The sequence below is a fragment of the Nelumbo lutea genome, chromosome 7 (genome assembly GCF_056320005.1).
Source record: "Nelumbo lutea isolate HS-2025 chromosome 7, American lotus-T2T, whole genome shotgun sequence".
Lineage (NCBI taxonomy): Eukaryota > Viridiplantae > Streptophyta > Magnoliopsida > Proteales > Nelumbonaceae > Nelumbo > Nelumbo lutea.
The window spans coordinates 58,546,815-58,559,254 of NC_142690.1; the positions used below are offsets into that span (position 1 = coordinate 58,546,815).

Consider the following 12,440-nt stretch of genomic DNA (forward strand, 5'->3'; position numbering starts at 1 on the left):
TTGACTCTTTGTGCTGGACTCAGGCTAAAGGTCTTTGTGTGACCAGTGGTGGAAATGAAGCAAATTTGGGCTGAACCCAAACCAGCCCATTAACTCCTTACTTCTTGGCTTCTTGTAATTGTACTCCCTTTTCAAGCAACACCCATGCTAAGATTGGTAGGTTAAAACAATTCCCAAGGCTTGACAGAGGAAGGGTGATTTGCAAGACATGCCATTTAGCCTTGTACTTTAAGGGCATTTCCATCTCCTCCCTTTTTATTGAAGGATCCTACGTCTCATTTCTCCACCTCTCAAACAGAAATGAGTCTCAAAAGAGCTTCTCTAACTTTCCTATCTTCCCTTCTAGTTGTTTCCATAGCCACACAGTTCATAGTTCCAAGGCAACCATGTCTCAAGTACCTCACTGATCTAAGTTCCATTATCACCTCATCACCCATTATTTCAACAGTCATCAAATATTACCTTGGGGACCATCCCCACGACCACCACCACCACCACCATAAGAAGGCAAAAGACTCTATTTGTGACAGCTTTCCACCTGACTTCCCTCCCCCAGACACTAATACCACCTCAATTTTTTGCGTAGATCAAAGTGGGTGTTGTAATTTCACTACAGTTCAATCAGCTGTTGATGCAGTTGGAAATTTTAGCCAGAAAAGAACTATTATATGGATCAACTCTGGAATTTACTTGTAAGTTATCTTTTATTTTTACATATTTAAAGTATCTAAATGGCTACCAAGTAACTAATCAGCTCAAGTAAATACAGTGAGAAAGTGATGGTACCAATTACCTCATTCATGCCAATACAAGAATGTAGCTCCAATGCCAAGCCCTGGGGATGTTGGAGCTCAAGCAGTGGCCATTAGGATAGCAGGAGATCAGGCTGCCTTCTGGGGCTGCGGCTTCTTTGGAGCACAAGACACACTTCATGATGATAGAGGTCGGCATTACTTCAGGGATTGCTTCATCCAAGGATCGATTGATTTCATCTTTGGAGATGGAAGGTCATTATATGAGGTATTTCTCTTTTCCTTACAATCAACCAGTCATCAATAATAAACACTTGAGATGAGCTATGGCCTATGAGTAGTCATTAAGTCACTGATGAGCACAAAACTAAAATAGAAAGAATGGAGAGGTATGTAAGATATGTTGAATTAATTTTTTTTCACACCCAAAAGAACAAAAAAAAATATATATATATATAGGTTGAATCCAAAGTTCATATTGTAAAGCTCAAAAACATATTGCAGAATTGGGTACTATTAATCCATATCTTGCTTTCTAGTGAAAGAAAAGTGAAAATAACTCTTCTTTTATCTATAAATCTCTGCTTGAAGCATTGGAAATGTGTTACCTTGATTTGGGCAAGTTCTTTCCTTCACAAGAATGCCATGGGATTCTCTAAAAGCAAAAACCTCTGCACACATTCTTAAAGCATGGGAATCCAGCCATACATTGGGAACATCTCATGAACTTAACATATATGTATAGGAGATATGCCCCGCATGCGGCTGGATGCTATGTGAGCAGAGATTTTGACTGCAGGAGATCCAGACTTCACAAGAAGAAGAAGCTCTTTGTGTGGGTAATAAACTATTAAGAGTCACCCCCTTTAACCCTTAATTATCTATCATTTACCATTTCAGAACTGCCAGTTGATATCCATAGCTAGCCCAGTACCAGTAGGACAGAAGAGCATAGATGGAGCAGTTACAGCACATGGTAGAGCTTCCAAGGATGAGAACACTGGCTTCTCTTTTGTTAACTGCAGCATTGGAGGGACTGGAAGAATATGGCTTGGTCGAGCATGGAGGCCTTTCTCCCGCGTTGTCTTCGCTTACACTACCATGACTGATATCATCACCCCGGAGGGATGGAATGACTTCAATGATGTTACCAGAGATCAGTAAGTAGCTAGTAGACTCAACATAAACAGAAGTAATACTCTGTTTGGATAAACTTTTTCTTTTGAGATTTGGGCTGTGGAAAACAGTTTGGTAAGAGTTTTTTTTTTAACATAATAATCTAAAGCCAAAACACTTTTAAGCCACAAAATTTGGGCTTTCAAAGAATCTTGTCCAGACACAACCCTAGTTCTTCCTCCTGCAGGAAGCTAGGAACTTGTTTTCAATTCAAGTTAATTAATTGATGGGTTATCTGAAACAGGACCATCTTCTATGGAGAATACATGTGCTCAGGTGCAGGAGCAAATATGACACTGAGGGCTCCTTATGTCCAAAGACTCAATGATTCTCAAGCTTCTCCTTTTCTTAATACATCTTTTATTGATGGAGATCAATGGCTGCAGCCCTTCCTCTAGGGGATCTTTTCTTTCTTTTCATTTTAAGATTCTATTTTATTATTCAGATTGTAATAATATCATCTATCTATCTATCTGTCTGTATATCTGTTCATTCAATTATTTATTCATTATACTCTATGTAAGTTGTTCACAAATGAAATGTTGTTTTTGTTCTGTACTGGCATATTTTTTGTATGAAAGTGTTTTTTTTTTTTCTTACTTTTGAAAGTGTTTAAATTAAGATGAATTGATGCTAGGAAAAACATATTTAGGCTCAGTTGGGTTGCAGTACAAATTTCATTTGCTTTAGCGTAAAAAGTCGGTGCAAATTTTACATTAGTTTTTGAGATGTAAAACGAATGAGACAAGAAACATGAATTTTGCATCAAGTTAGAGTACAAATTATAATTACAAACAAAGGTATGTGAAACTGAACTGGTGCAAAATTTATTGAACCACAAAAAAAGGAGATTTGATCCGGTTCAATAAGGATTGATCAGCAGGTCTATCAAGTTCAATAGACCACCAAACTAATCTGACCCAATTTGAGTATTAGTTTATTCTTGGTAGTGCAAAATTTCAGTTTCTCAGTTTCAGATCCAACGTTCCCATGCAAAAGTGTTGCTTCCATCAATTGGGACAGAAGATTCCAATGCAAAGGGCCTACACCTTTATTATGCATCATGACGTATATTCCCTAGGCTACTTTCATTTTACACAGAAACAATTCCGTTCGATTGACTATTTTACCCCTAAACTATTCATTTATGACTTCTATGCACCAAAAGACAAGCCAATAAGCAATTCAGCTGCTATCAAACGGCCGGCCCAGCGAAACGTCTGAAGAAGCTCTATTCCAGCTCGAAGGACAGCGGACTCTCTGTGCAGCTGTGCTCGTCTCCCGGAGAGGAGAATCAGGAGAGAGACACCACCGCTCCACCAGGTCCTCCACAACCTAATTCAAGGGTAACTTCGTAAGTTTGACGGAAGCACATGCCCTCCCTTCTCTCGGCGACCACACTTCAGAGTTGGAGTTCTTTCTCTGTACTGCTGTTTTGCAATGTTGGGAGCCATTACCTTCCCTTCCTCTGCAACTCCACCGACCTTACGGGTATCTGTTTTGGGTTATTCGAATGTTAGGTTTTGATGCACCTTCAATCTATCTGAGTTTTTTTTTTTTTTTTTTGGTCCTGCAAAATCATGTAACCCTTGGTGATAAATGTAACATCACTTTTTTTGTCTCTGGACCAAGAATTTGCCCTTGAGGTAGAGCTGCATTTACTCATTAGTAGATGTCCAAGTCAAAGAATAAATTCAAACTTTGCTTGCCTTGGAGGATCTGATTTCATGTTGTTAAACTTGTGGCGTGGTTGACGTAGTTTATCATATATCCAGTAATATTTCAGTCTTATTTGTAGGCTGGGGCATCTTAGGATTGATTGGGAACTAATATTTTATGATTCCTTTAGGCCCTGTTTGGTTTGATAGAAAATAGGAGAGAAACAGAAAGTTGAGGGAAAGTTCTTAACAAATTTTGTGAAACTCTTTAAGAACATTCCCTCAATTTTCTGTTTCTCTCTTATTTTTCTGTCAAACCAAGCATAACCTTAAGGAGTGAGGTGCTAGAAGAAGACCATCAACAGCACCTGTAAGAAGAAGCGATTTGTTGTAAGTTGAAGGGGCTAGAAGGGCTACAGGTAGACCAAAAAGGACATGGGTAGAAGTAATAAGAAATGATTTAAGCGCCAATAATTTAACAATGGATATGACTTTAAACAGAATGGAATGGTGAAACAGGATTCATGTGCTTGGGGTAAGGCTTGGATGGTGATGATGAGTAAGGTGCTAGTCTGCACATTCATGAACTCGATGGTTATATGAAATTAGTTGCCTTGCTGGCTAATGGGTGGGCTCCTGGCAGTGCTATGAGATATAGACTTCTAGGAGTGTTGTATCAATGTTGTGAGTTGTGACAAGACGTATTATTTTTGTTGGATACCAATGATACTAAATTTGTAAGTATTTCTTTATAGGTGCCTGCCTTCACTTTATATAGTCTCAGGTTTTAACCAGACAACCTATTTGTGAATAGAAAGTCTTTTCCTTCTTTTGTTTCATTCTTTGTGTCACATCACTTAGAGTCCACTCCAGTCTTATTTACTATTTAGATTCAGTGGGTGATTCATCATCCTTCTCTCTACTGAGTTCTTGAATGAAGGGTGCCAGAAAGCAATATGCAAGAAGCTTAAGGATTAAACTGCCCTTTTTAAGATATTTCTTTGATATCGTAAGGGGGTTATCATCTGAAAAGTTCTCACTGTTGTTGGGCTCTGACTCCTAATGATAGCAGCCTATGATACTTAAATGCCTAGTGTACTTGTATTGGAAACAGTACATATGACGTGGATACTTCATGGGCATTTCTAATGTTAACTTTATAGCATTAACATTTTCAAAATATTAAAATGATATTTTCTAACAAATCATAATATAAAGGAATTTGTATATGATAAAGCTTAATTGAATTTGACACAATAGAGGTATTGAGAAATGATATTTAATTTCAAAAGCATGATATAAGCATATTAAAGGCATTTGTATATGATAAAGCGTAATTGAATTTGACACAATAGAGGTATTGAGAAATGATATTTAATTTCAAAAGCATGATATAAGCATATTAAATGGGATGGCCATACCTGTATCCAATTATCCATGTCCACTTTCTTAGGAAATGGAGTCTTATACCCATTTCCTATATTTGTGTTGATGTTGGTTTTTGAATCTAGGTACCAAATGTAGCAACTTGAAGATCTCTCTAGCCATCTCCCTAGTTGTATCAATGTGGTGGGATTTTTTTATAGTGATGATAGACAATCTACAAATGCTTATTTATTAGTGGAAATGAACATCCCAAGGCACTTTTCAGCAGGTTGGAGGAGAAAGAACATAGACAGAGGAAGAATATGCTAATGAGGAATGGATGAAGAGAATAATCCACAGTTGTGTTACCCAGATATGGTATTGTAACATCCTGCTCTACCAAGTTTTGAGTTTTTTGAAGCAAAAAATGAATCAAGCTTCAATGGAAAGTCAGGAAGGTTGCATGTATGTGTGGTGTGTATGCGTACATAACCTTTTATAGGGAGTAGATTTGCTAGTTGAGTTGTGATGAGGGCGGATTTGGCCCTCTAGTGAAATTGTGACACCTGGCACCTCATGCCAAACAAGTGCAGCCTCTTGACAGCAGAGCTTGCCACAGGCAGCTTGCCACTTACAGACATCTCGGCGTATCTCGCCACAGGCAGCTTGCTAGAGCTTGCCACAGGCATCTTGCCACTTATAGACAGTTCGGCATAGCTCGCCACAGGCAGCTCGGTAGAGCTTACCATAGGCAACTTGCCACTTACAGACAGCTCGGCGTAGCTCGCCACAGGCAGCTTGCCACTTACAAACATGGCAGCTTGCCACTTACAGACAGCTCGGCATAGCTCGCCACAGGCAACTCGGCAGAGCTCGCCACAAGCAGCTCGGTATAGCTCTCCCCCAGGCAGCTCGCCACTTGCAGGGTAGCCCGGTACAGGGTAGCTCGCGGAAGAGCAATTCGGCATATCGCAGGAAGATCTCCTGCTTGACAACTGTACCTGACAGATCCGGAGACCTGTGGCCACGTCTCTCGCCAGGCGGCGCCGTGCCTGCCAGCCTTGAGAGTTGTCCCTTGCCTAGAAGATCCGTACTCTGCAACAGCTGCCTACACCCGCCACCTCAGCTCTAGCAGTAACGGCTGCGGCAGAGAGACAGAGGCGGTTATGCCTGACTTGACAGAGGCGGTTACGCCTAATTTGACAGGACACTGCTTTATAAGGACTCCGACCCCTGAAGGCAAGGGAGGAAGAAAAATGGAGGTAATCCCTGCTCTCTAGCTCTCTCATTTCTCTAATATCATCTTCAAGCTCTCTACAATCAGAGTGCTAACTTAAGCATCGGAGAGTCCCCGCCCCCCCTGATTCAGTTCTCGCAGGTCTCTCGGCTCCCGCCGCCTACAAAGAGGAGGAAAAGATGGAGTTCTCGCAGGTCCCTCAACTCCTGCCGCCTACAAAGAGGAGGAAAAGATGGAGTTCTCGCAGGTCCCTCAGCTCTCGTCACCTCATACAGAGGGCAGTCGGGTTGCGCTACACCAGGGAGCTCCACCATTCTTTGAGTCACAGGCCGCCTAGGAGCAGGTCAAATGACGAGTCCTCCAAGGTAGTTCGCCATCAGGGAGCTCGGCATAGCTCTCCCCCAGGCAGTTTGCCATCAGGGAGCTCGGGATAGCTCTCCCCTAGGCAGTTCGCCATCAGGGAGCTCAGCATAGCTCTCCCCTAAGCAGTTCGCCATCAGGGAGCTCGGCATAGCTCTCCCCCAGGCAGCTCACCATTAGGGAGCTCAGCATAGCTCTCCCCTAGGCAGTTCGCCACCAGGGAGCGCCACCATCCTTTGAGTCACAGGTCACCTAGGAGCATGTCAAATGATGAGGTACTTAGCCAAAAAATTGGTACATGACCAGAACCGGTTACATCAAGTTGTTTAGAGAACTTTAGATGACCCAAGAATCTTATAAAAGTCTATAATATTTGGGTCCCAAAAGGACTCCAAATGTTGTCTCTCTATAGCCTATTTGCAGGAGAAATTTTAGCTGAAAAGACCTAGCCATATGATTGAATACATGTATGATCCAGAGGGTCCCTTATTGGAGGGATGGTTTAGATCAGCCACATTACCCTTCCATTTTGCAGAAATATGCTAGGTCATGTAGGACAGCTCCTTACTTGACCTTACTAGAATATATTCAAGTATACATACACTTACCCAAGTGGTGATGGGTAATGGAAGGCAAAGAAAGTTGCTGTGCTTGGATTTAATGTTTACAGAGATGATTAAGAGTATCTATCATTTTTGTGAGGGTTGGAAGACCTTGGGATGCTTTCTTGACATCACATCCGTGTACATACATGGATATTATGATTAACCTCTGTTTCAAATTGATCAATAAGGAGATCTTTGGTGTTCAATTTTAGACACCATGCTTCCAATAAAAAAAAAAAAGTAGACATCATGTGCCTGAGAGAGAGGTGGCCAGTATATTCACCTTAAATTATTAGAGAAATTTCATTTTGAGGTAGAAATGGAGGGACCTGAGAGGAATATTTTCAGTTTTGTTTTTGTGAGTCCATGGTGATGGTATTGTTGGATCATTCAAGTTTTAAAAATGGATACTTTTGCATGGTTGCTACCCTTGGATGGTCTGTCATCATCTCAAGGATTGAAGTTTTCATGTGGAAAGTTAGAGCAAAATGTGTATAATGAGATAAGGTGGTTGTCCATCACTGTTTCCTTTGCTTGCAAATGAGATTTCAAGCCACAGGTCGATCTCTTTATTATTGGTTTAGGATTTTATGTGATTTCCTTCATATCCCTTGGTCAAAGATCTGTTTGAGGAATCATAATAATGTATCTTAGGAACCACCTGGCTTTTTCTTTTATCAATGATAAACCACCTGGCTTTTTCTTTTATCAATGATAAACCACCTGGCTTTTTCTTTTATCGATGATAAACCACCTGATTCGCTAGCAGAAGTGGAGTAGGTAGGACTAAGTTGTATAAGGGCTACTTTTGTGGTGTATGGGGAGCTGCCTGGGTCAGCCCCAGACAGCCCTTTTTTTGTCGGGGGAGGGGGTCAACTGGGTAAGCTACTTCTGCTTCCACTCTTTTTTGGTAAGAATATTCCTTTAGTCTTGTTACCAAATAAAAAAATGGTTCCATATGTCATGAGTTAAAAGTCATTTGGAAACAATGCAGTAAAAGGATGTCTGAAGAAGTTTTTTCCCTTAAGAAGGATTTTTTGTGGAATGTATATTTATTTTTACATTTTGAATTGGATACATATTTTGGGAGGACCTCTTTGTGTTCTCATACAAGGAGGAAGCAGAAAGTTCTCCTTTGTTTTTTTTTTTTTCCTTTTCACATTATTGAGAAATTATCTTTATTTTGTACCACATATTACTACAATAACCGAAAGAAGAAAAGGAAAATATCTGTTAGCATCATGGTTATAGGTACCAAGATATTGATTAAATACTTCATTCTATTTCCTTGGGAACATAGATCTTACTCTTTGTAATCTTTCCAACTTGTCATGATCTGTGTTTGTACATTATGCTGCAGATTTGTCCCACTCAACTAGTGAAGCCAAACTGCAAAAGGAGTTCTCTAATTTTGGTGAGGTAGTAGAAGGTACATGTATTTCTAGATTGCTATTAATGTTACACATATGTTAGTAATAAAAATAATGACTCTAAAAGCATGGTTTGTGCATGTGATGCAACTCCTCAAACACTCACTGACAATCATGCATTTCCGTGAATCTGAAGGATTCAGTCCAACAAATTAGAAATTTCAAAAAATAAGAATATGCTTTCTGAGACAGTGTGATGTGCAAATAATTCTCTTTGTTGAATACTATTTCTATCCTCTAGGTGTTAGCCATGTGACAAGGAACCAGGACTTGTGTGAGTATCATAGATAATATTAGTTCTAAAAGGGAAACTTTATCTGAATGCTGATACATGTGTCTTGCTTTCTTCTTCATAAACTATGGAGGTCTACTTATTAGTGTGTAATTGGGATGTTGATGTTAGTATGGAATTCATTTAAACAAATTATAAAAACGGTATATGGGTAATGGTTGGATTGTCCTTGTTACATGATATCTTAATGTTTGGATTTCAAAATTTAATTGTCTGTTGATCTCAGACATATATTGGCATTTTCCGAAAATTAATTTGGTATGGTGAACAACCAGCCATGTTCTAGAATATGGATTCTCCTTAGCAGGAGAGCTACAACATGTTTACACTTATGTATAGTGGCTCACTGTACATATTTATATTTGTACATCCTTATATTATTTTTTATAAGTAAACATCTTCATATCATTTTTAGAAATCAATACAATACCTTCCTTTTTCTCAAAAAAAAAAGGAAAAAAAAGAATATAGGTTCTCCCTATCATATAGGATCTTGACATTTGAATATGGATCTGAATAGAATGACAACTATATACAGACTCAATTTTTTTTTTCTTTTTTTTAGAATTAAGCTTTCTATGTTTTCTAGTTTTCGAGATAGGTGAGTTGAGGGGCTCTTACAATTGGAACTTAAATGGCAATTGTAACAGATATTATTTGTGGGGAAAGAGTCAAATACTTTGCACATATGCTGGTCCTGACATGACTAGTACAGTATAATAGACTTGCCAACACCAGAAGGTTGCCTATAAGCTTTTCAAATTGGAAAATCGCCCCTCTGAGGTGCCTCAACCAAAAGATGTTATCTAGCAATGCTATCTGGACATCATCCAAATGAAAACCTCTTATCATTCAAGTACATAACAGTTAAATTTATTTTTAATTATTAAATATTAAGTTAAGGTTGAACCTGAAACAAAACAAGTTGCATCATCCCCATTTTGTATGGGTTCACAAGGGTGCATTAGGATAATTTCAAGGACAATGGGTATGATACCTACAACTAACACTCTTGTGGTTTAAATTTAATGGCAGTTAAGATTGTCAAAGATGAAGCTACAAAGAAGTCGAGGGGTTATGCATTTGTTCAATATACCTCTCAAGATGATGCAATGCTAGCATTAGAAAACATGGACTGCAAGGTCATGCTTTGCCTATCTATTTTTCCTTTCTTTATCAGATAGTCAAATGTCTAGCACTCAACTTTCTGTTTCTTTCAGTATATTGATGGCAGGTTGGTTCATGTGGAACTAGCAAAACCTGTAAAGAACACCTTTGGAGCATACCCAAGATCATCAGGCCCTCCACCCACTACATAACAGAATTCACTTGGGTCAGTTAGCAAAAATACTGACCTCATGATGTTCAATTGTTGCCCGTGCTTCAACATGAAGCAACTCCCAACTATACAAGTTCAAAGGAAGTGAACTTGGTACTTAGTTTTTTTCTCTTCTGTTCTTAGCTAGGTAAACATTCAATATTGCAAGACAAAATGTTCACTATGTTGCAGTATTCCAGCTATTAGTTTTGTTCGGCAAGCACCGATACCCTTTAGGCTTTTAGTCAAATGGTGTCACAACACTTTCTTAGATATTCCAGACTTCCAGTTAAGGTTTATTATAGATGAGATAGTATTAAATTTGTCTACCTGATCTATCTGTGCGGTTTGAAACACCCATGACATGGGAAGCTTTTTGAATGGCCTGAATTAAAGAGATGGTGAGCCACTTGTATGCAATTCAATGGCAGAAAACTTTGGCATTCTTTAACTGATGCAACAAAATGTACAGTTTTTTTTTTTTTTTTAACCAGGAACAAGGTTTTTTGGTAAATGACCAGAAACAAGATCTATAGGTGAATTCTGGCACAACACATGAGTTAGACCATGCATCATAAATTTCTAGAATTGGAGCCCACGTTACGACCCAGCTGATCCCATGTGTGTCTTCTGTAACCAGGAGAAAGAATCTGTAGAGCCAAGGTTTAAAGTATTGGGATGCATGATGTGAAAAAAAAAAGTGTATTACAGGATTTAAAAGAGCAATAATATTCATGGTTAGAATCACTTTCAGGTTTCAAAATTTTAACCACAGAATACAGATGGCGTAGAAGGGTTTCAACAACTTAAAAAAGCGTTTTCTCCTAAATCGCTGTAGTTGTAGTATCTGTGGGTTCAAAAATCGTGGCGGACATTGGTGTGTAGAGTGGGGGTTTTTGATATTTTGAATGTTTTTAGCTCTGTAGTGAAAATCAGAAATCTGCATTGGGTTTGTCCGTATTTTTTCGAATTTTTTGGAGAATGATGGTTCAGCCCAGAGTCAGAATTTTTAGGCCCAAAGTACAGTTGGGGTGGGTGCTCGCTCGAAATTGATGCCAATTCACGATTGGTGTATAGAGTGGGGTTTTTTGACATTTTGAATGTTTATAGCTCTGTAGTAGAAATCAGAAATCTTCACTGGGCATGTTCGTACTTCTCCGAAATTTTTTTTATATGGTTTGGTAATTCAATCGTTGTGAGATTTACTGAATCCATTCAACTCTCTAACAGCTGGCTATTTGCATGGTTTGAAGAATCAGCATGGATTTGGCCCAACCCAAACCTAACCCGAATGACTCCACCTCAACATGGGTTTGGCTCAACTCAAACCTGACCTGAATGACTCCACCTAAAGCCCAACCTGATTCGATCCTACCCAAACCTGACCCAAGTCGACCTAGAGGAGGATGGGATACCACATATATCCTGATAGGTCTATACAATGTTCAAAATTTCAATACATATTGAATCATATTGGTTGATACATATCATATTGGAAGCTTCCCAAAACGCCTCTCTAGGGCGTGTTTTGGGGTCTAACCCAATTCAGGGGGTAGACGGGTCTTAAACCGATCCCTCTGAACCAGGTTGAGGAAAAAAACTAAAAAAAGCAGAGTGACTCACGATACAATCAATGTATCGGACCGTATTGATATTTTGAACCTTGGTTCTGTATGCAAAGCATATATATTCAACCAACGCTACATAGTGATGGAGGGTGATTTGGCCCAACCTCGTGGCACGGGTACACGTGGGCGTGACTTTGCTCAAGTGATGACTCAGCGTGACAGCACAACAAGCGTAGCCGCAATTCGAAGGGAAGGTTCCACTGAGTTCAGCCTGGCGACTCGGAGAGATAGGCTACTTGTCGGGAGCCGCCTGGCTTGCACCCCCTCCCCGAGGCTAAGGCACCCCAAGCTGCCTCCGAGCTCGGGGCCCCCTGACCTTTCCTAATACCCGGGCTCCTCCCAGTGAATCTCAGGCCATTCTTGGATAGGAACACCCCGATCCGCCCCTAAGTACCCCGAGGTGAAGACACCTCGGGCCAGACAACTCGGCATAGCTTGCCACATGCAGCTCGCCGCTTGCGGGATAGCCCGACACAGGGTAACTCGTGAAAGAGCAGTTTGACATATCGCAGGAAGATCTCCTACCTGACCACCGTACCCGACAAATCTAGGGACAATAGCCACGTCCCTCGTCAGACAGTGTTGTGCCTGTCACCTTTAGAGGGTGCCTGTCACCTGA

General features: G+C 40.1%; 2 protein-coding genes across 2 annotated transcripts; both read left to right on the top strand.

The window, feature by feature from the left end:
• Positions 1–769: 769 nt before the first annotated feature.
• On the top strand, positions 770–2,492 carry LOC148846556 (Pectin lyase-like superfamily protein). Its single transcript, XM_088955752.1, has 3 exons — positions 770–1,020; positions 1,653–1,912; positions 2,173–2,492. The coding sequence occupies exons 1-3, from the start codon at positions 826–828 to the stop codon at positions 2,324–2,326; spliced, it is 609 nt and encodes a 202-aa protein (XP_088811878.1). The 5' UTR covers positions 770–825; the 3' UTR covers positions 2,327–2,492.
• A 5,902-nt stretch (positions 2,493–8,394) lies between these two features.
• On the top strand, positions 8,395–10,522 carry LOC148846557 (organelle RRM domain-containing protein 6, chloroplastic-like). Its single transcript, XM_088955979.1, has 4 exons — positions 8,395–8,404; positions 8,514–8,582; positions 9,911–10,017; positions 10,096–10,522. Exons 1-4 carry the CDS (start codon positions 8,395–8,397, stop codon positions 10,192–10,194), a joined length of 285 nt encoding a protein of 94 aa, XP_088812105.1. The 3' UTR covers positions 10,195–10,522.
• The last annotated feature ends 1,918 nt before the right edge of the window (positions 10,523–12,440 follow it).